At 63.2% G+C, this 22,744-nt stretch overlaps 2 protein-coding genes and 1 non-coding gene across 3 annotated transcripts; 2 read left to right on the top strand and 1 right to left on the bottom strand.

Annotated features, from left to right (window-relative positions):
• Positions 1–1,339: 1,339 nt before the first annotated feature.
• On the top strand, positions 1,340–18,609 carry EVPL (envoplakin). The gene is given in 27 exon segments (XM_030296515.2): positions 1,340–1,553; positions 4,114–4,213; positions 4,535–4,689; positions 4,781–4,907; positions 5,681–5,806; positions 6,113–6,151; positions 6,289–6,450; positions 6,543–6,650; positions 6,828–6,923; positions 7,900–8,025; positions 8,493–8,639; positions 8,866–9,020; positions 9,192–9,289; positions 9,597–9,769; positions 11,109–11,175; positions 11,178–11,213; positions 11,216–11,285; positions 11,383–11,467; positions 11,469–11,507; positions 11,509–11,523; positions 11,630–11,823; positions 12,269–12,419; positions 13,723–13,806; positions 13,910–13,973; positions 13,976–14,019; positions 14,127–14,219; positions 14,904–18,609. Coding segments are annotated over 27 exon segments (6,099 nt in total). The 5' UTR covers positions 1,340–1,455; the 3' UTR covers positions 18,351–18,609.
• Positions 11,976–12,120, top strand: LOC115501942. Its single transcript, XR_003964986.1, has one exon. It is a non-coding gene; the product is annotated as a U4 spliceosomal RNA (small nuclear RNA).
• A 321-nt stretch (positions 18,610–18,930) lies between the features above and the next one.
• CDK3 (cyclin dependent kinase 3) lies at positions 18,931–22,407 on the bottom strand. The gene is given in 9 exon segments (XM_030296355.1): positions 18,931–19,637; positions 20,693–20,896; positions 21,162–21,263; positions 21,354–21,407; positions 21,409–21,525; positions 21,619–21,742; positions 21,826–21,846; positions 21,848–21,901; positions 22,227–22,407. Coding segments are annotated over 9 exon segments (921 nt in total). The 5' UTR covers positions 22,346–22,407; the 3' UTR covers positions 18,931–19,511.
• Positions 22,408–22,744: the final 337 nt, after the last annotated feature.

Below are 22,744 nucleotides of genomic sequence, written 5' to 3'. Positions count from 1 at the left end.
ACCCCTGCTGCCCCCCTCAGCCCCTGCCCCTCCAGGATGGGTGACTGCTGTGTCCCCTCTCCAGGACCAAGTTCAGTGGCTTGTCCATGAGATGCTGCCCAAAGGGACTCAAACCTTTTCTGTCCTCCCGGCGCACACGGCCGGTCTCAGCTCTGTCCCTGCCGTCTCCAGTCGGAGGGATCCTTCTTTCTTCTCTGGGTGTTTTCTGCCCTCAGCTGGGCCTGCCGGGAGGTCCCAGGCCTCCAAACCCAGCACGACTGCCTCCCTCCCTTTTGCTACTGCCCCAGCCCTTCCTCCACCGAAACTGTAATGGTTCCAGGGAGTGGCTCTAGAGCCGCGGAAGGGTTCTTCTCGGCGGGCCAGTGAAATGAGTGGCTGGCAATAGAGGGGGCACCGTGGGAGAAGGCGGCCACCGAGATGGCCTCCCTGGCACTCAGTGTGAGGAAGAGGCCACGAAACTGGTACGGCTGTCCGCCACTCCACCTGTCTTGAGAAAAAGCCACCAGGGACCACTTCTGGGGGACCAGGTGAGGAGAGGTAGTCAGGAAAACCCAAGTCTAGTAGCTTCCCAAGGGGCTCAGCCGGACCCTAGGCTCAACAGCACCTGAAGGCTAATGCTGGGGGTTCTTGGGGGAGGGGCGCCCCAGCCCCTCTGGAGCTGGTCTCGGACTCTTTGGAGGATCCCAGGGATGTTATGTCCTACTGCATCTGGCCCCAGGGCCACGGACAGACAGGATGACACTGAGCCAGCCAGGAAGACCGGGCAGCGGGACTGTGGGGTGTCCTCTGGGGAGCCAACTGGGTGGTGCCCGCTTTTAAAAATGTACCTTGCGCCAGTTGTCTGGGGTGAATGCCCCCTGGCTGCCGCATCATGGTGGTGGAGAGCACAGAGCAGAGGCCAGCCGCCCCCAGCCGGTGGGGTAAGAGCTGTGGGTGGGGGCGTGCCCGATAGCCCGATAGCCAGGTGCCCTGTATTGCCTGGAGGTGTTTATCAACCCCCAGCCCGAGCTGCGAGGCCGGGCTCCTGTCTTTGAGCATGCGCGAGCCTCTGTCTGTCCGCAACCCTGTCCCTCCTGGCCCGGCTATTTCCCCCCCGCCTGCCTGGATGCGATCTCTGCCGCTTCCCTCTGGGCGTGTGGGTGTAACAAGTCCAAACCTTCTCTGGGAGTCAGGCAGGCTCGGGCGCCCCGCCCTCTGGGCTGTGCCTCTTCCTCCCAAACTGGTTGTGCAGGAGCAGCTGAGTGTGGGCAGTGTGGGTGCATGCGTGGCAGCCCCGGCCGGCGCCCGCTCGCCGCCTCACCTGCGGGGAGGGGCCTCCCAGAAACTGCCTTCTCGGTGCCTGGCCACCCCACCTCGCCAGAGCCCAGCTGAGCAGCCAGCCAGGACACACGCCCGCTGCCTGCCACCCGCCTGCACCGGCCGAGCCCAGCCTGAGCGGCACCTGCCTTTACAACCATGTTCAAGGGTCTGAACAAAGGCTCCCAGGGAAAGGGGTCCCCTAAGGGCTCCCCGGCCAAGGGCTCTCCCAAGGGCTCCCCCAGCAAGCACAGCCGGTAAGTGGGGCCCGGGGCAGCGGGCTGGAGCGGGGTGGTGCCCGGCCCAGGTGCTCCCGTTTCCACCTGCAAATGGCAGCCCGCCCGCAGCTCAGGACCAGCCCAGTGCTGGCATTTAGTGTCCCGAGGCCAAAGGGCCCCGGGGGTGGACTCTCTCCCTTGCCCAGACAGCTCCAGTCCTAGCAGGAGGCCAGGGACGGCCTGGGGCTCCCGCATTCTCCAAGGGGCCTGAGGGCCACGGCTGGGGTGCTCTGCAGGAGACACGATGGATGAGGAGGGCCCCCGGGGGGTGCTGGGAGACGGGAGTGCCTGGCTCCCTGTCCGTGGCTCTGCCCTCATGGCTCTGCTTGGGCTGGGCTGACCCTTGGAACCTGGGTACAGGGTGGGCAGAGGGACGGAGGCGAAGAAGGGAGGCTGGGTGCCTGGCGCAGGGAGGCGGGGCCGTTGTGCTGCTGGGTCCAAGCTGTAGCTTTCCTCTCCAGGCTCTCACCTGGGGCCTTGAGTTTTGTTACAGTGTTGGGGTGTGAGGAGAGGGTGCCGCAGGGAAAGGGGAGGGCCAGAAGGCCCGGGACATCCTCAGAGCCTCCCTCTGCTGCCCCGGCTCCCTGCCCGGCCCGGCCCGCCTCTCGCCTCTCGACAGCCCCGTGGTCCGCAGACAGACTTGGCTGCTCCCTTCTCGTTCTTCCCTCTCACTGGCCGTCAGCCCCCTCTGCAGGGTGGAGGTGGCAGATGGGAGCGGAGATGAAAGGCTCATTACCCTGATAGGGATCAGGGTGATGACACTGAGGCTGGGCTTCTGGGCAGACAGGAAAGACGGCAGTTAGGACTCTCACTGCAGTGACCTGTCCTTTGGGGCTCCTGGGCCCTGCCCAGGGTGGAGTGTACTCCTCCCGATGGGAGCAGCCCTCCCAGGAGGCCAGGCCTGAAGACAGGTGACCCGGGGCTCAGGCAGGACCCACAGCCCCCTGTCCCCAGCCAGGCTCCCGGGCAGCGCTTTCCTAGCCTGGGGCAGCTGGCGGCTCTGTCTACACAGCTCAGTTGGCTCTGGCTGCAGTCGCCCCACACAGGGCTCATTGTTCCCCTCATGTGCCGTCTAGTCCTTTGACACGTTTATTGAGCACCTACTGTGTGCCAGGACTGTTCTAGGCACTGAGGATGCCACCTTACACAGAACCAACGAAACACTGTGATGTAGATAGTATCGAAGCCCCACTTTACAAACGAGGCACTTCGGGCACAGAGAGTTTAAGCAACTTGCCCAAAGCCACACAGCAGCATAGCTCTGGAAAGTGATCATACCCAGGCTGTTTGGTCCACAGTTCTTTCATTTTTTAAAAATGTTTATTAATTTTGAGAGAGAGCACTCGTGAGCAGGGGAGAGGCAGAGAGAGAGAATCCCAAGCAGGCTCTTTGAGATCAGTGCAGAGCCCAACTCGGGGCTCAATCTCAGGAACTGAACCGTGAGATCATGACCTGAGCCAAAATCAAGAGTTGGATACTAGGGGTGCCTGGGTGGCCCAGTCAGTTAAGCGTCCGACTTTGGCTCGGGTCATGATCTCACGGTTCGTGGGTTCGAGCCCCGTGTCAGGCTCTGTGCTGACAGCTCGGAGCCTGGAGCCTGCTGGGGATTCTGTGTCTCCCTCTTTCTCTGCCCCTTCCCTGCTTGCGCTCTCTTTCTCTCAAAAATAAACATTAACTTTTTTTTTTTTTTTTTTTTGAAAGAGTTGGATGCTTAGCCAAATGAGCCACCCAGCTGCCCCTGCCCAGAGTTCTTTCTGGCACCATCCCTCTGTTGGGGCAGCCAGGGGTGGGGGTTCATCCTTTGATCCCTAATTCAAGGCCAGCTCCCTGAAGCCTTCCCCTTCCCCAGGGCTGTGACCTCACAGGGTGCTGTGCTTATGAGGCTTGGACGACTCTACCTTTTACTAGGTTTGCTTGACCCTCTAGGCCGCAGGGCGTGAGCTCAGGCACACAGCAAGTGCCCCGTGCAAAGGACTCTGGGGAGCCAGATCAGGCTTGTACTCTGCTCCTTGCTGTGCGACCTAGAGCAAGTCAGGTCCTAATCTAGGCTTAAATCCCCTTAATCTGGGGATGTTGAAGTGTCCGCACAATCTCTATGCCTCCCCCTGCCCCAGTGCTGTGTGTCTCCTCCAGATGGTTATTAGCCTGGGCATAGGCAAAGCCCAGGGTGTGAGGGGGAGACAGGGCTGGGGTGGGAGGAGGTTGGGGTGGGGGACATGCCGCCGCTCCCCTACCCCCAGCCAGCCCACTGCCCCTCCCAAAGCCCAGCCATGCTGTCTCGGGCCTTAGCGGCTGAGGCATGATTCACTCCCAAGTGAGAGGCAGGGAGCTGGGTGGGGACCTTCAGGACTGGGAATCTCCCAGAACCTCCTGCAGAGAGAGACCAGAGACCCCACGTCTTGGATGCCACCCTTCTGGGCAGGGAGCCTGGCTGCAGAGAAGAACAGGGCCGAGGGACACAGGGGACCCCACACAGGTGGACCCCATGCAGGTGGCTCTTTTCCAACCAGGCTGCTCTCTGTCCCCACCCCCACCCCAGGGCTGCCACCCAGGAGCTGGCCCTGCTCATCTCCCGCATGCAGGCCAATGCCGACCAGGTGGAGAGGGACATCCTGGAGACCCAGAAGAAACTGCAGCAGGTAAGGCCGCAGGGGTGAGGGGGCAAGGGAGGCTCCCTGGAGCATCTGGAGTGCAGGCGGTGAAGGTGGGACAGACCACCCTTGGCCTTCTCTGGTCGTTCCCCAAACACAGTGGGAGAGAGGGCTCCGCTCTTCTTCTCTGTTGGCCTTCCAACTTGGGAGGGTCAAAGGGGCTCCCCCAAGTCTTTGCACCTGCCCCACAGATGCCCTGGGCCTGGCCCTCCGCTGGTGCGGGCACTGAGGTCGGCAGATGGGAATGCGAGAATGGGGCTCGGGGCAGGGGTGGTGATGGGCAGCGAGGATGTGGTCCCACGCCCGCAGGACCGAGTGCACGGCGAGCAGGACCAGGCCCTGAAGCACCGGCAGGAGGTGGGCCGCAGCCTGAAGGAGGCCGAGGTGCTGCTGAAGGACCTCTTCCTGGACGTGGACAAGGCCCGGCGGCTCAAGCACCCGCAGGCCGAGGAGATCGAGAAGGAGTGAGTGGGGTGGCTGGCAGCCGGGGCCGGGGCTGGAGAACGGAAGCGTCGGGGCTCCAGACGCTGACCTGCCGGCCCCCCTCCTTCGTAGCATCAAGCAGCTGCACGAGCGGGTGACCCAGGCGTGTGCCGAGTACCGCGCCCTGTACGAGAAGGTGGTGCTGCCCCCCGCCGTGGGGCCCAGAGTCGACTGGGCACGGGTGCTGGAGCAGAAACAGGTCAGGGTCATCCCCAAAGTCGGAGACACCTCAGGGAGCTCAGAATCACAGCTGACCCAACCGGAAATCACAGAGCTCTGTGTCATCGGGGGGCGGTGGGGGGGGCCTGCTGAGTGCTTGCACCTGGGAGGGTCTGGGAAGGGAGAGCTCGCAGGGGACCGTGCGCGGCCAGGGAAGGCTTCCTGCAGGAAGGGGTGTGTGAAGAGGTGGGAGGGTTCAGTTAGGTTGGGGTGAAATGGTGAGAGGACATTCCAGAAAGAAGAAAGGGAGGCTCCAGCCTGGGGTGGGGTGGGAAGCGGGGTTTTCTGGGGAGGCAGGCAGAGCCAGGTCATGGGCGTGTCACCCTGAGCATTGGGTGGGGAACCGTGCCTTGATATCACAACACAACGGTGCCTGATGACAATGAAGGGACAGTGGGGAGGGCACGGGTGTCGCAGGTGTCGCAGGGTCCCAGAGCCTAGCGACAGGTGTGTAGGCGGGCGGTACCGAGGCCAGGGCAGGTAAGGAGGCAGGGAGGGGCAGGAAGACATTTGAGCTCTGCATTCTGGGGACCAGGAGGCATCGGGGACTGCTTTCGTGATGACGCTCAGCCAGGGCCACCAGAGGGCAGCATGTCCCCCGGGGTGAGCTGCCTGCCGTTCACCTGGGCTGCTCTGCGGGCCTGTCCACCCTCTGCCCAAACGACCGACTCCGCTCCTCCGCACGGGGACGCGGGGAGGGCGTGGGAGGGCTGGCGCCCTGCGGCTGAGCTGAACCCCCAGCTCCTTCTGCAGAAGCAGGTGCGCGAGGGCCGGTACGGGCCCGGCATGGCCCAGCTGGAAGAGCAGATTGCCGAGCACAACATCCTGCAGAAGGAGATCGAGGCCTACGGGCAGCAGCTGCGGAACCTCATTGGGCAGGTGGGGGATGTACATCCCGGCCTGGCCCCTCCCCTCCCCTCCCCTCCCCTCCCCTCCCCTCCCCCTCCCCTCCTCTCCCCCCTCCCCCTCCCCCCCTCCCCCTCCCCCTCCCTCCCCCCTCCCCTCCCCCCCTCCCCTCCCCTCCCCTCCCCTCCCTTTTCTCCCATCCTAGCCTAAGTGGCCTGGCGGGCCCTCTGGGGCAAGGGATGGAGGTGGGGGGCACAGTGGGCCCAGGACAAGGGGTACAGTCTCCCCTGCATGCCGCCTCTTGCTGAGCCTGCTCTGTCTCCCCCCTTGGTGAAGCAGGACGCAGCGACCATCCGGAGCCAATACCGGGACCTCCTGGTGAGCGGAAGGGCTGGGTGGACAGGGAGAGGGCTGGGCCTGGCCCCCTGCACCCTTCCCGGGGCCAGCGTTTCCGGGCACAGCCTGACGGCGCCCCTTGCCACCCCCCTTCCCCCGCCGCGTCCCGCGGAGCACAGAAGGCGGCCTCGTGGCGCGGGCAGAGCCTGGGCAGCCTGTACACGCACCTGCAGGGCTGCACGCGCCAGCTGAACGCCCTGGCCCAGCAGCAGCAGGGCATCCTGCAGCAGGACTGGAGCGACCTCATGGCGGACCCCGAGGGCGTGCGGCGGGAGTACGAGGTCGGCGGCAGAGTGGGGGGCTGGGGGAGGGGGGCACGCGGACATCCCGTCCCGTCCTCCCCCGTCACTGATGCTCCGGACTCTTCCCCCAGCACTTCAAGCAGCACGAGCTGCTGAGCCAGGAGCAGAGCGTGAACCAGCTAGAGGACGACGGGGAGCGCATGGTGGAGCTGGGGCACCCGGCTGTGGGGCCCATCCAGGTGCGAGGGACAGAGGCTGCCGTGGTCTCAGGGCCGCCCGCTCCCTCAATCCGGGGGCTCCCCAGGGAGGCTGGGGAGAGGGAGACACGGCCCAGGGTGGGGCCGGCCGAGCGGGCAGTGGATGGGGGCACAGGGCGGGGCGGGCGCGGTCCGAGGGCTGGGTGTTGCTGTCCCCAGACCCACCAGGAGGCCCTGAAGATGGCGTGGCAGAACTTTCTGAACCTGTGCATCTGCCAGGAGAGCCAGCTGCAGCATGTGGAGACGTATCGCCAGGTGAGCCGGTGCGCGGGGCTGGGTGGGGGCCGGAGGAGACAGGGGCGGGCGGCCACCGGGGCCCTGGGCGCAGAGGTGCCTGGAGAACGCCACAGGACACGCTCACACGGAGGGAGACAAGGCACCTCATAAAAACGGCAGAGCTGTGTCATCGTGACTGGGTCCCAGAGGGAAAACGAGGTCACGCGAACATTCACAACAGGGCGAGGTGGCTCCTGGGGGCCGGGGGGTGGGGAAGGGGTTGGTTCTCAAAGGCAAGCTAAATAAATTAGTTAAAATCTTACTCTTCTGCATAAATCACAAGTGATGTTTCATATACTTTGAGAGGGACATAAGCCAAAGGGGTTTTTCCTTCCTTTTTAAAAATATTTTCCTACATAACTGCCACACCATTATCACACGGACAAGAATTCCACAATATCACCCAACTGCACGATGTTTCTTTTTTTTTTTTTTTTTTTTTAAGTTTACTTATTTTGAGAGAGAGAGCAAGCATGCATGAGTGGGAGGGGGGCAGAGAGAGAGAGAGAGAGAAAGAGAGAATCCCAAGCAGGCTCCGTGATGTGAGTGCAGAGCCCGAAGCGGGGCTCGATCCCACGAACCGTGAGATCATGACCTGAGCCGAAGTCAAGAGTCGGATGCTTAATCGACAGAGGCACCCAGGTGTCCCCAGGTGCCCCCAGGAGTTTCTTTGTAAAGCACACTCCTAGCTTCCACTTGGGGGCACCCACCCCAGGTTCCAGCCAGGACGACAGCAGGTACTGGAGTAAGCAGGAGAGCCCCACTCCATCTGGGCAGGAAGACACAGAAGCCAGGGTGCTTCATAACCCTGAAACAAGCCCAGTGAGCCAGAAACGCCCATCTGCAGAACACTCCGGTTAAAAAAGCCGCACGGCCTGGGTAGAAAGGCCGACGGTGCAGGGGCCGGTGCAGGGTTGGTGGGCAGAGCTCTCCCCCTGACTACCCACGACCTCAGTTCCAGGAAGAGGCCGACTCCGTCAGCCAAACCCTGGCAAAGCTGAACTCCAGCCTGGACACCCAGTACAGCCCTGCCCCTGGGGGGCCCCCTGGCGCCCCCACAGAGCTGCTACAACAGCTGGAGGTGAGCGAGCCCCACCAGACCACCTGCACCCTGCTCCGGGGGATGGGGCTGGCCCTTGCGTCTAGGTCTCCGCCTTCTCCGGGGACTTATTCCCGTCCTGAGCCCACCCTGGGTGGGGAGGAGAAGGGGGTCTGCTCTAGTAGGAAGGGGCTGGTCTGTTACCAGCAAGCCCTTTCCACCTCTGGGCCTCAGTTTCCTCACCTGCAATGCGACAGAGACCGCCCGGGAGAGATCTGTGCGCCACCCACCCCAGCCCCTACTCTAGAGGCCTGGGTGATGCTGAGCAGCCCCCCACCCCGCCCCGCCCCGCCCCACCCCAACCAGCAGACCCCAGGATCCTGGGCCCCTTGGAGGGCCTTCTTTTACTTTCCTGACTTAGAGACCCTGTCTTCATGAAGGCCCCTTGGCTCTCATGGTGGGGGTGGGCAGTACGGGGCAGGCCTCAAGTGCAGCCTGGGACCCCACAGGCAGAGAAGAAGCAGCTGGCTGTCGCTGAGAAGACCATTGGGGACCTGCAGCGGCGGAGCCATCAGGTGGCCCCTCTGCAGCAGCGCAGGAACCCCCCCCAGCAGCCTCTGCACGTGGACAGCATCTGCGACTGGGACTCAGAAGAAGTACAGGCTCTGCCCGCCCAGCCGCAGCCCTGCCTCCTCCAGTCCCACCATTGCCTCCGCTCCCACCCATCCCCACCCTGCCCCAGCCCTCTGTCCCCCAAGCCCTGCTCTGCCTCTGGCCTGTCCCTGCCCCTACCCCAGCTCGTGTACCCAGCCCCGACTCCACCTTGGCCTCAGTTCCCCCTGCCCCTGAGCCAACACGAGCCCCGCCTGCCCTGTCCCCCAGGCGCAGCTGCTGCGGGGTGAGCGGTATGTGTTGATGGACAACACCGACCAGCACACCTGGGTCGTGCAAGGCCCAGGTGGGGAGACCAAACGCGCCCCAGCCGCCTGCTTCTGCATCCCGGCTCCGGACCCTGAAGCCGTGGCCAGGGCCTCCAAGTGGGTCCGCCTGGGGATACTCGGGGGCAGGAGGCAGGCTGTGGGCCCAGACCAGGTCCTGTGGTGTTTGCCCTTCACCTGGAGCAGTGACTCCTGGGGCGGAGTTGGGGGGGGGGGTGGCGTTCAGAGAGAGAGGAGAGACGTCCCTCTCTGATCTCCCCCTTGTTCTAGGCTGGCCTCGGAGCTGCAGGCCCTGAAGCAGAAATTGGCCACAGTCCAGAGCCACCTGACGGCCAGCACTACACAGCCCTTACAGACTGGCCAGCAGGGTACTGAGGGCTGGCCAGAGACTTGGGGATTGTTGGGAGAGAAGGAGTAGATTCCTACTTTGGTCGCTGTCGGGGGGGTTGTGATGGGAAGGGGGGGACCCTGGATTAGAGACTTCTGCTGGGGGGTTCCATCTCTTGGGTTGGCAAGCCCCGAGGGAGCATGGTCCCTCCCCCAGTTAGGCCCTACCCACCCGCCTCCCTCCCTTCCCCACACAGGATGCTATGGGGGCACCAGGGAAGAGCTCCTCAGGCAGATGGGCAGAGGGCAGGTAGGCCCTGGACCCTTACAGGAACTCTATGCCCCCAGCTCCCGCTGGCCCAGCCCCAGAAGACCCACAGGCCCAGAAGCTCCTGACACAGATGACCCGACTGGATGGAGACCTAGGGCAAATAGAGAGGCAGGTGCTGGCCTGGGCCCGGGCCCCACTGAGCCGCACGGCACCACTGGAGGACCTGGAGGGCCGCATCCAAAGCCACAAGGTGGGTGGATGAGCGAGGACAACAGGGATAAGAACAACCCCTCCCCTGGGGGCGCACGAACTAAAGGTGAGGCGAGTGTGCGCGCAGCCGCAGGGACCCAAGGCAGAGGCAGGGAGCGGACAGTCCAGGGTTCAAGACAAGCTGACTCCCACTCTGGCTCCTCTGCTGACCAGCTTTGTGATCTTGGCAAATCACTTAACCTCTCTGGGCCCTGATTTCCTCGCCACTGAAAACAGACACAGTGATACCCATGCATCTGGTTGTCCCAGGGATGACGTCAGGCCCAAGGAAGGTTCTAGAAGGTCAGGGCCCAGGGTAAAGGCCCTGGCCCCTGCACTTGGGAGGTGTTCCAGCAAGGGTCCCGAGAGCAGCAAGGAAGCCTGGGCTTCCTCCTGGAGGCAGGTGGGGGAGCCTCCCCAGGAGAGGTTGCAGTGTGTAAACTCCATCACAAAAGGACAGTCCTCTGAGCGCTAACAGTGAAAGCAGCCCCTCCCCACGGGGCAGGGAGGAAGGGGGTGGCGGTTTGAGTTCTGTCCTTGCCGACCAGTTTCTGTTCAATACAGTGCTGGGGTTTGGTTTCTAAATTTTTGAATCTCTTTGGCCCATGTCCCCATGCAAACAGCTGGTCTCCACTCCACCTTGTACCGGAGGTGTGAGATGCTCAGAGGGCCGGTGGGGACAGGAGGGCTCCAGGGCTGGGACAGGATGCGCAGGAGGTGTTGAAGACTGGGTCTTGACTCCGAGGGGACGTCATGGGGGGACGGCGGAGCGGGCAGGGGGCAGAATGCAGCCTCAACACAGATCCCCCCCGCCGCTGAGGCTCTGGGGCTGACAGGGGGCTGGGCCTTTACACCTGAGTCACCAGTTATGACTGCATGGGGACATGGCAGCCCCCAACTGGGTCCTCAAGTCCTGAAGCCACCACGTCTGCCACGTTAGGGGTGCTGGGGGCCCTAGGAAGCGCACTTAGGCCTGAAGGTAGACAGTGAGTGGCTGAGGAGGAACAGAATAACCCATGTGGACAGAGCTAGGGCTTTGCCGCCTGACCTGGGCGACCGGGCAGGGAACCGTTTTGTGAATGGCGCAGTGACACCCACAGGGTCGTGCTGCCTCCTCCCATCAGTCTTTCTGCAGATGAAGACACTGGGGCTCAGGGAGGTTGACAGGCCCAAGGTCATCCACAGGGGGATTCTGGGGGCCAGGACTGACCCCTGATCTCTGGCCTCAGCCCAGGCTCATGCCCACCATGCTCTGAGGCCTTGTGGGCAGGGTTGGGTGGGCCCTTCTGGAAGGAGACCTCTGACCCTGTCCCGCCCGGCCCCGCCCCGCCCCGCCCCAGGGCACAGCCCAGCGGCTGCAGAGCCTGGGAGCAGAGAAGGAGGCAGCCCAGCAGGAGTGTGAAGCATTCTGTCTGGCCAGCCCGTGGGCCCCGTGGCCCTGCACCTGCTGTGGTCCTCAACAGCGTCAAGAACAAGTACAGTGATGTTCAGGTTCTCTGCAACCTCTACGGGGAGAAGTGAGTGCTCCGGGGACTGGGAAGGGGGACCGCTGGGTGGTGCCATTGGGGTGCGTGTGGCCCTGGGAGCTCCTGACATGGGGCCCCCTTGACACAGAGCCAGAGCTGCCCTGGGTCTGGAGCGGCAGATCCAGGACACGGAGAGGGTCATCCGAGGCTTGGAATCTTCTGTGGCACAGGACGGCCCCTCTCCCTGCCGGCCCAGGCGCGCTGCAGGAGAGGCGTCAGCGAGCTGCAGGTGAGGGGCCGGGTGGCCTTGCCGAGCATCTGCGGGCGGTGGGGGGGTGGGCGTGGTGACTCATGGAGCCACGAGGGTGCATGGCGCCATGTCCCCTCCTCCCCAGCGCCTGCGGAGGGAGCTGCTGGAACAGCAGGCCTGCGTGCTGGGGCTGCACCGCGAGCTGAAGGCCACCGAGCATGCGTGCAGCACCCTGCAGAACAGCTTCCGCGAGTTCTGCCAAGATCTGCCTCACCAGCAGCGCCAGGCGAGGGCCCTCACCGACCGCTACCACGCTGTGGGGGACCAGCTGGACCTGCGGTGAGTGGCTGGGCTGTTAGGGCTCGAGGCGCGCCTCCCCCTCCCCCCTCAGTGCACAGCAGTGGCTGCTGCCACCGAGCTGTGTGACCTTGGACTGGTGACTTCACCTCTCTGAGGCTGGGTTTCCTCAACTCTAAAACGGGATAATAACCAGCTTTGCGCAGTGGCAGTATCGTAGCCAATGAGGTTTATCCGAGGCGCGATTATTGCTAATTAAAATGGGATAATAACAGCACCCGTCTCCCAGGGCGAGCCTGCCTACCTCCCTGGCAGAGACTGTCTGGGCCTTCCCTGAATGCCCAGCTCCAGCATAGGCCCAGAATAGGGCCTTCTGACCCGTCCCAGGGAGGAAAGGCACCCACCGGTCCTCCTCTGTGCACCCCTCACCTGTCCCCAGAGGGTAGCTGTCACCTCTGCTCCGGGCCTCCTCCTCCTCCTCCTGCAGGGAGAAGATGTTGCAGGACGCCAGCCTCACCTACCAGCAGTTCAAGAACTGCAGGGACAACCTGAGCTTCTGGCTGGAGCACCTGCCCCACAACCAGGTGCGGCCCAGCGATGGGCCCAGCCAGGTCGCCTACAAGCTGCAGGCACAGAAGGTGAGGAGCTGGGACCGCAGGCCACCTCCAGCCTCTCTGGGGGCCCTCCCCACAGGGAGAGCCGCCCGCGTGCGTGTGGCCCCCTAGTGGCCAGCGTTCTAAGAGACCTCAGAGCTCAGGCCCCTGCTGGGGTCACCCCCACCCTAAACACTCGCTCCGCCTGGCCCACAGAAACGGCAAGCCCAGCGCCATCTGGTATGAGGTGGGCAGCGAGCTTTACGCTCCTGGGGGTTCCAGCTCCTCCCTCATCCTCTTCTTCCTACTTGCCAGTCCCCTGCTACGCACTGGCAATGAACCAGAGGCGACGGGCACAGCCAGTCTGGTGGGGGAGGCCAGTGCCTTGCAGACCACCTTGCTGGCGAGGGCTCTGGTGGAGAGCCAGAGCCCCGTGGGAGCCCCTGGCAGGACAACAGAGGGTCAGGGCAAGTGGTCTGGAAGACAAGGGCCTGGGGGCTGCAGGAGGAATGACAGTGTCTAGGGAGGAAAGCAAAGGGGTATAAGGCCGGGCAGGTGGCTTGGGACAGAGATTCTTAGACCTGGCTGGAGATTAGAAATCACCCAGGGGGGCTTTTTAAAACATCCCTGTCCCAGAACCCCACTCCAGACTGATTACATTGGAATCGCCGGGACCAGAACGTCGGTACTTTTTTTTGTTGTTGTTTTAAGTTCATTTATTTATTTTGAGGGAGAGAGAGAGCCTGCGTGTGTGCATGGAAGTAAGAACAGAGAGAGTGAATCTCAAGCAGACAGCACGTGAGCCAGACTCGGGGCTCGATCTCACGGACCGTGAGATCATGCATGACCTGAGCCGAAATCAAGAGTCAGACAATTAACTGGCCGAGCCACCCGGGTGCCCCACATCAGCACTTTTTAAAAAGTTCCCCAAGTGAAGAAAAGGGGCGGCCAAGGTTAGGAACGATTCAGATGGAGCAGTGGTCCTCAGGTCCCTGGACCTGGAGCACCGGCATCATGGAGACAGTTAGGCGTGCAAATTCTCAGGCCCCAACCCAGCTCTGCTCAGTCATGACCTCTGGAGGGGGGCCTTCAATCTCTGTTTCAACAAGCTCTCTAGGTGGGTCACAGGGTGAAGGCCCCTGGGCTAGAACGTGACTCTGAGGGGCACTGGGCAGAAGGAAGGGATTCTCCCAAAAGGAGGAAGGAAGAATTCCCGGAAAGGGCAGTTTCCCAGGTGAACTCCTGCCCCTGCGGCCCCTGGAGCGTGCTGGCTGCCTGAGGCCCCGGAGGAGGGCCTGGCTGAATGGTGTTTGCCGACCTCCCTCGACTCCCGCTTTCTCCCTGGCAGAGGCTACAGCAGGAGATCCAGGGCCGAGAGCAGGACAGGGCCATGGCGTCCCGCCTCTCCCAGGACCTGCAGGCAGCCCTCCAGGCAAGCACTTCACTCATCTCCCCTCCCTCTGCCAGTCCTCTGCTCTCCCATCCCCTGTCTCCCCCACTGACCATCGGCCTATTGTCCTTCCCTCCCTGTTCAGGACTACGCGTTGCAGGCAGATACCTACCGCTGCTCCCTGGAGACCACTCAGGCAGGGTCAGCCCCCAGAGACCCCGAGTAGCTCCCCTGCAGGAGAGCATCCAGGCCCAGGTGCGATGGGACCCGGCGAGGCTCAGTGTCCCTCGGCGCCAGCCCTGCCAGCTCTACAGCTGGAGCTGACCCTGTCCTCCCTCTCCCTCCCTGCTCCCCGTCTCTAGGAGAAGAACTTGACAAAGGCCTACACGGAGGTGGCAGCTGCATGCCAGCAGCAGCTGCGCCAGCTGGAGTTTGCCAGAAGGATGCTCGAGAAGGTACGGGAACAGCGCCCACTCTGTCCCTGTGCGAGGCAGCCTGGGCTGGTCACGGACATGGCAGGCTCGGCGGCCTGAGGGGTACAGCTCTCTACCTTCCCTGGTTCTCTCCCCACCGGCTCTTCCAGGCTGGTAACCGTGTCAGAGTCAGGCCCTGGAGATGTCATTCAGTGCAGTCACAGCTTAGCCACTGGGCAGTCTGCCAGTGGGGACAGGAGAAAATCCCCACGAAGTCTTTAGCTCAGGACCAGCCTCAAGGGGCAAGAGGCCACCTAAGTCTCCATCCCTGGGAGACAGAAGCCTTCCATGGCTCTTGGTGTCTGGCTGAGGAACTTGCCATCTTTCTCCTACACCGACACCCCCAGAGGAGCGTGGGCCCGTACCCGGGAGCCTGGCTGGAAGGGGAGGGGCAGAGGCTTGGAAAGGAGACCCTGTCCTGTTTGCACATTCTGGTGCAAATTCCTCCCGAACACTGCCTTGCATCGTGGGGCTGAGGGGTCCTCTCAAAATCCTGCGTCCAACGTCTGCGACTCCTGCTCCCGGAACCTACCGGAAGCCTCAGGAAGCAGGGAGGGGTCTCTGATCTCAGGGTGCAGTGGGGATGATAGAAATGGGGCTCATCCCTCCCCCCCCCCCCGCCCACCTCCCCTCCAAGACTCTTTCCCTCCTCCTCTCCCTCTGCAGAAGGAGCTCAGTGAGGATATCCCGGTGACCCATGATGCACGGCAGGGGTCTGAGGGCCCAGCCCGAGCAGGGAAGGATTCCGAGGCCCTGAAGTCCCAGCTGGAGGAGGAGAGGAAGCGGGTAGCTCAGGTGCAGCACGAGCTGGAGGAACAGAGGAACCAGCTGCTGCAGCTGAGGACCCAGCGGCCCTTGGAGAGGCTGGAAGAGAAGGAAGTGGTGGAGTTCTACCGGGACCCCCAGCTGGAGAGCGACCTGTCCAGGGTGAAGTCCCAGGTGGAGGATGAGGACAAGAAGCGGGCCAGCCTGCAGGCGGACCTGGAGGCAGTGGCCCAGCAGGTGGTCCAGCTGGAGAGCAAGAGGAGGGCCATGCAGCCCCACCTGCTGACCAAGGAGGTCACCCAGATCGAGAGGGACCCTGACCTGGACAGCCAGGCGGCCCAGCTCGGCCGCGAGATCCAGCACCTGCGGGGACAGAACGCCACCGTCTCGGTCCGGCTGGAGGAGCTCAAGAAGGAGCTGCTGGCCCTGGAGAAGAAGGAGCCGAACGTGAAGGAGAAGGTTGTGGTGAAAGAGGTGGTCAAGGTGGAGAAGGACCTGGAGATGCTCAAGGCGGCCCAGGCCCTGAGGCTGCAGCTGGAAGAGGACACCGTGCGGAGGAAGGGCGCCGAGGAGGCCGTGGCCAAGCTGCGGGCTCGTCTCGAAGAGCTGGAGCGGGCAATCGGCGCCGTGGAGCCCAAGGTGATCGTGAAGGAGGTGAAGAAGGTGGAGCGGGACCCGGGCCTTCTCGAAGAGGCGGCGAGGCTGAGGAGCCTCCTCGAGGAGACCCGGAGCGAGAACGCGACCCTGGCGCGGGAGCTGGAGGAGCTGCGGGGAAGGCACGGCGCGGCGGAGAAGCAGAAGCCCAAAGTGGAGCTCCAGGAGCGCGTCCACGAGACCTTCCAGGTGGCTCCGGAGACGCAGCAGGAGATGGCGAGGCTCAGGGCCCAGCTGCAGGAGACCGCTGGCAAGAGGAGCCGCGTGGAGCAGGAGGTGGCGGCGCTGCTGCCCGACCTGGCGGCCCTGCGCGCCCAGAAGCCCGCGGTGGAGTACAAGGAGGTGACGCAGGAGGTGGTGAAACACGAGAGGAGCCCCGAGGTGCTGCGGGAAATCGACCGCCTGAAGGCGCAGCTCAACGAGCTGGTCAACGGCAGCGGGCGGGCCCAGGAGCAGCTCATCCGCCTGCGGGGGGAGCGCGACGAGTGGAAGCGGGAGCGCTCCAAGGTGGAGACCAAGACGGTGAACAAGGAGGTGGTGCGCCACGAGAAGGACCCCGTCCTGGAGAAGGAGGCCGAGCGGCTGCGCCAGGAGGTGCGAGAAGCCGCGCAGAAGAGGCGGGCGGCCGAGGATGCGGTCTCCGAGCTGCAGAGTAAGTACCTGCTGCTGGAGAGGAGGCGGCCCGAGGAGAAGGTGGTGGTGCAGGAGGTGGTGGTCACCCGGAAGGACCCGAAGCTCCGCGAGGACCACAGCCGGCTGAGCCGGAGCCTGGACGAGGAGGCGGGCCGGCGGCGGCAGCTGGAGCGGGAAGTCCAGCAGCTGCAGGCTGGCGTGCAGGAGAAGGAGGGCCTGCTCGGCTTCCGGGAGGACCGGGGCAAGAAGCTGGCCGCGGAGAGGGAGCTGCGGCGGCTGACCCTGAAGATCCGGGAGCTCGAGGAGCGGCCTCCTGTGCCGCAAGAGAAGATCATCATGGAGGAGGTGGTCAAGCTGGAGAAGGACCCGGACCTGGAGAAGTCCACAGAAGCCCTGCGGCGGGACCTGGACCAGGAGAAAGCCCGGGTGACGGGGCTGCATCGGGAGTGCAAGAACCTGAGGGTCCAGATCGACGTCCTCCAGACAACCAAAGCGCAAGAGAAGACCATCTACAAGGAGGTAATCCGGGTGGAGAAGGACCGGGTGCTGGAGGGTGAGCGGTCCCGGGCGTGGGAGGCGCTCAACAGGGAGCGGTCGGCCCGGCAGAGCCGGGAGGAGGAGGTGCGGCACCTGCGGGAGCGCATCGACAAGGCCGAGGCGCTGAGGAAGACGCGGGCCCGGGAGGAGGCCGAGCTGCAGAAGGGCCGGGACCAGGCGGCCCAGGAGCGAAGGCAGCTGCAGCAGGAGCTGCGGGAGCTGGAGAAGCAGAAGCAGCAGACGGTGCTGCATCTGCAGGAGGAGGCGCAGCTGCTCAGCCGGAGGACGGAGAGCGAGCGGCAGAAGGCCGCCCAGCGCGGCCAGGAGCTCTCGCAGCTCGAGGCGGCCATCCTCCGCGAGAAGGACCAGATCCACGAGAAGGAGAGGACCCTCCGGGACCTCCACGCCAAGGTGAGCAGGGAGGAGCTCAACCAGGAGACCCAGACGCGAGAGACCAACCTTTCCACCAAGATCTCCATCTTGGAACCGGAGACGGGGAAGGACATGTCCCCATACGAGGCCTACAAGAGGGGCATCATCGATCGAGGCCAGTACCTTCAGCTACAGGAGCTCGAGTGTGACTGGGAGGAGGTCACCACCTCGGGCCCCTGTGGGGAGGAGTCCGTGCTCCTGGACCGCAAGAGCGGGAAGCAGTACTCCATCGAGGCCGCCCTGCGCTGTCGGCGCATCTCCAAGGAAGAGTACCATCTCTACAAGGACGGCCGCCTCCCCATCTCCGAGTTCGCTCTGCTCGTGGCGGGGGAGACCAAGCCCTGCTCCTCACTCTCCATCGGCTCCATCATCTCCAAGTCCCCCCTGGCCTCCCCAGCGCCCCAGGGCACCGGTTTCTTCTCTCCCAGCCTCTCTCTCGGACTCGGCGATGACAGCTTCCCCATCGCCGGCATCTACGACACAACCACAGACAACAAATGCACCATCAAGACGGCAGTGGCCAAGAACATGCTGGACCCCATCACCGGGCAGAAGCTGCTGGAGGCCCAGGCGGCCACGGGGGGCATCATAGACCTCCTCAGCCGGGAGCGCTACTCCGTGCACAAGGCTATGGAGAGGGGGCTGATCGAGAACACCTCCACGCAGAGGCTGCTCAACGCCCAGAAGGCCTTCACGGGCATCGAGGATCCCGTCACCAAGAAGAGGCTGTCGGTGGGCGAGGCCGTCCAGAAGGGCTGGATGCCCCGGGAGAGCGTGCTCCCACACCTGCAGGTGCAGCACCTGACTGGGGGGCTCATCGACCCCAAGAGGACCGGCCGCATCCCGGTCCCGCAGGCGGTGCTCTCTGGAATGATCAGCGAGGAGCTGGCCCAGCTTCTGCAGGATGAGTCCGGCTATGAGAAGGATTTGACAGACCCCATCTCCAAGGAGCGGATGAGCTATAAGGAGGCCGTGGGGCGCTGCCGGAGAGACCCCCTGAGTGGCCTGCTGCTGCTCCCAGCTGCCCTGGAGGGGTACCGCTGCTACCGTGCCGCCTCCCCGTCAGTACTGCGCTCCCTGCCCCTGCGCTGAGGGGGCCAGGCGTCCCGGGGAGCGGGTGTGAGGGGGAGGGTGGGACACGTGCACTCCTCGCCCCGGGAACAGCCTCATCCAAGCGGGTGGGTCCTTCCTCTGATACCTGTGCTGTTACTCGGAAGTTTGCGGTGTGGGACCCCTCCCCCAACTTTGGCTGCCCAGCCCATCCCCAGACCCAGCCGTCGGCACATCTGTCTCTCCTCCCTCCTCCTGCCCCAGCTTCCAATAAATGAGTTCTCCCCGCGTCTAGTTCACATTTGGGAATGCAGGATGGATTTGTCTGAGCCATAAGCACAAGGGAGAGTTGCTGGGGTCCTTCCCAGGTGGGAAGCAGACCCATCCACCCAGCCTGGCCAAGGGAATGGATGCTTCCAAGGGCTTTGGCTCCCTGGACTCTCGGAGGGGTGCACCGGCAGGCCCCGGAGAGACCCTGAACAGCCCCTCCCGTCCCCACTGCCTCTGCTCCGGGACTTTGACTTCTGGCCAGGAACAGTCTCCAGCCTTCTGTCAACCTCCCCCTTGTCAGCAAGTCCTTGGTACGCGCCCTTCCCACCCCCCAAGAAAAACACTGGAAAACTCAGGAAATATAGCACTTTTATTTACTGTTCTTAAAGCCAGAGGCAAACAACGTAAGCATATCCTAAGTATAAGACAAGTACTTAGAACAGCCACACACATCCCAGACGTTCCCTGGGATCAGGAAAATGTCCTCTCTCTTCCCGTTAAACTGGGACTCTTAACTGGTATGCAACTCTTCCCCCAAACATTTTAAAGCCAAAAAGACCGGCAGGGGGCACCCCTTCCCTTGGTGGGGGGGGGGGGTGCGTTGTCTGGCTCTGCCTTGCCGCCACACGGGGGCAGGCTTCCTCCTCATCTCAGCAGCTGTTCCTGCGGCAGGGGGCCCAACCTCTAACATACCCCCTGCGCACAGAGCTCCGGTGCCCCCGTCTTGAACCGATACTGTCAAACCCAACAAACAACACTGGAACTCGTTAACCTGCGGGCAGGACTAACCCAAACTCCGCTCTCTGGCAGCCGATGCCAAATTCCTCAGAACTTTGCTCTCTCCCAGATAGGTCCTCTTTCTTGGGACATGGGTGGGGAGGCAGCTGGGGCAGCAGCGGAGAGAGGCTCCGAGGCGGAGGACCTCACACCCTCTCAGCGGCAGAAACGCTCCACCACACACTGCGGGGGGGCCGGGGAGGTCTCAGCGGACAAGAAGTACGGATGTGCGAGGGCGGCCTTGGCGGAGATCCGCTGGCTGGGGTCGTACTGCAGGAGTTGCTGCGGAGGAAGGAGGAGAAAAGAGATTGAGCACTGGGCTGGGCTGGGCTGGGCCGGGCCCCCGAGAGGAGTTACCCTCGGGCCCTAGGGGGCGGGCCCCAAACCCAGGAGCAGCTGCCTTCAAGCCAGACCCGCAGGCAACTACCATCTCCCAGCTCACAAGCCAGTTCTGGATGCTTTCGGAATCTGGGGACAAAGAATGAGCTCTAGTCCGGCCCTGGGAGACCTTCCCCGCCTCCTGCCGACTAGAGGCTGAGACCATCTGTCTTCTCCCTGCCTGAGGTTCCCAGGCCTCAGCCCGTGTCTGGTTGAGACAGACTTCTATGTATGGAGAAGGCGTCCAGGGCGCCCCAAGCTGTCCAGGGCGCATGCTTGAGGGCGGGGCAGGAAGTAGGAGTCCCTGAGCCCGGCTAGGCTGCGGACAGACCCCTTGCCTAGGAGTAGTCCCGATGGAATGCTAAGCGACTTGGCTGGAGGTCTATGCCGTCCTGCTGGCACTGGGTTGGTAGACAGACCTACGCAGGCCTCTGGAAAGATGAAAATACGGCCCTGCCTTCCTCTGGCCCAACGACCAGATTAAAGAGACAAACGTGGCCCCAAATCTTTGTGGGCAAGAAGAGGTGGTTCTACCTGGGGCCTCCCGAGCAGCCTGGCCTGGGCCCAGCCCAGTGGGTCAAGATGGTACAACAGGACAGGCGAGTGAAGGCTGTGTGGCAGGGGCCCAGACGGCAGGGAACAGCCTGGTGCAGAGAGTAACCACCATGGCAGGAGGCGTGCTCCCTGCCTGGGAGAGCTTACAGAGAAAGGGCAGGCATCACAGCATAAAAACAAAGCTAACTAACTAGAAGATCGGAGTTTTAAAAGGAAACACAAACACTCGACTCCTCAGGGGAGGGGGTCTCCAGATTGAACAATGTGCAGGGTGTGGGACAATCAGGGTCAGAAAAAGAGACTCGAAGGAGGTGAGGTGACACAAGGGGCTGGCTGACAAAGAGGACACTTGTGGTGGGAGCAGCAGCCTTTCTGGCCCTCCCCTGCCCCCAACCTGTACCTACCATGAGCAGGTCCTTGCCCTCTGGTTCCAGGCCGGGCACAATCTCCTCCAACCCCTTCCTGGTCCACTTGGGGAAACTGCCCTTATAGTCGGGCAGCTGGGTGACTCCCGGCCATATGGCTTCACTGGGCGTCCCCAGGGTCCGAAAGATCCGAAAGAGCTGGTCAATCTCAGAGTCACCAGGAAACAGGGCTCTACGGGTCACCTGCAATGAGGGAGATGGGGTGTGGGGTCCACTCCCTGGTCATACAGAATCCAACACCAGATAAGATATCCTTCCCGGGGCTGTGCTGAGAATCCCGACCTTTTCTGGAATGAGCTCCGCTTCCTTAGTCCCGCAACCAGGCCCAAACACCCCTTAATCCACCTCTAATGGGTGCATCAGAGTCGCACTGTCCCCCCCCCCCCCCCCCCCCCCCAGCAGGACCCTGCCTGTAGCCCCCCCTGTGGCCATGTCTGTCCCTCTTTACCATCTCGGCAAAGATGCAGCCAATGCTCCAGACATCCACAGCCGTGGAATAGAACTTGCTGCCCAAGAGGATCTCAGGGGCGCGATACCAAAGTGTCACCACCTGTGGGAGCAAGAAAACAGCATCATGCAGGGTGGCTGAGTGTTCAGGTGACGTCCCTTCAGCCGTCCTCTCCCCCGGGGCCTGCGGAACCTCGTGGGTGTAGGTGCGTAGGGGCACTCCGAAGGCTCGAGCCAGTCCGAAGTCAAGCCAGCTTGATGGCACCCAACTCATTGATGAGCAGATTCTGGGGCTTCAGGTCTCGGTGGATGACCCGATGAGAGTGGCAGAAACTCACCCCCTGCAGCAGCTGGAAGAGGTAGCTCTGCAACAGGGAGCAAGGGAAGGGGCCGGATGAGCGGAAGGGGGGCTGGCGGAGGGGGCGGTTCGCTGGCCTTCCCCGTCCTTCCCTCGCTACCTTGACCAAGTGCAGGGGGAGCTCGGAGGCCGGCGTGGAGTCCATGTACTTCTTTAGGTCCTGGCTGAGGAACTCAAACACCAGGTAAAGCTTCTTCTCTCGCTGTGCACCACAATCCAGCAGCCTGCCCGGGGTCCACCAGTCACAACACGGCTCCCGGCTGGACAGGAGACGGGCCCAGCCTCCCCGCCTCCTTCCCCACCTCACCTGACGATGTTGGGTGCTTCAGCTCTTGAGCAGGGAGATCTCCCTGATGGCAGTGCTTGGGACTCCCTCAGTTTCCCTACGGGAAAAGGAGGGTACGGCCAGTGGAGGCAGGGAGCCAAGAAGGGTGCTTCTGCCCCGGGAGGGAGTCACCTGTGTGTTCCGTATTCCAGAAGGATGGCCCGGCCCCCAGCGACGGGGCGCTGCGGTCCTCATGAGGCACACACTAGCACCACCAGGGGCCCCGGGCAAAGCGTGGAGGGAACGAGGAGGGCTGCACCTCTGTGCGCCGCCCCCCCCCCCCCCCCGCACTGTAACCGGGCACACTCAGAAGTGCACCCTGAGGTGTGGGACGGACGGGGGTCACCCCTGGGGGCTGGTGTGTCCCGGGGCCCTCCGGGCACTCACAAATCCAGCTGATCTTCTTGAGGGCCACGAGCTGCCCCGTCTCCTTGTTCTTGGCCTTATACACCACCCCATAGGTGCCCTCTCCGATCTTCTCTACCTTCTGGAACACATCCATAGCCGCAGAGCTGCCCAGGAAACAGAGGGCGCCTGGGGCATTCACTGGCACACCCAGCGCCCCCGCTGCCCCTCCAGCCCCCCCGGAACACCTAGGCCAGCCCCTGCCTGGGCCCAGGTCCGCCTCTGCCCCACTCAGCCCCAGAGAACACATCCCCAGCGCAGGCCTCCCCCAGCCCAGCCAGGAAGGTGCCCAGCTACGGAGCGCAGGAGGGCCCAAACTTCTCAGCGGAACTCCCGCCTCTGCCCTGCCAGCCCCAGGTTGTGGGGGCGAAGGCTACCCAGAAGGGTGGCCTGAGGGGCCGGGGGAGAGGGTCATGGGCAGCTCAGGGCAGAGGTCAGGGGTCGGAAGGGTTTTCTGAAGCCACAGTCGTGCTCTAGGCCGCAAGGCCAGGGTGAG

This window comes from Lynx canadensis, chromosome E1 (assembly GCF_007474595.2).
Source record: "Lynx canadensis isolate LIC74 chromosome E1, mLynCan4.pri.v2, whole genome shotgun sequence".
Classification (NCBI taxonomy): Eukaryota; Metazoa; Chordata; class Mammalia; order Carnivora; family Felidae; genus Lynx; species Lynx canadensis.
Note: the sequence above shows the minus strand (reverse complement) of the source record. Positions and strands in the feature narration are given on the sequence as shown.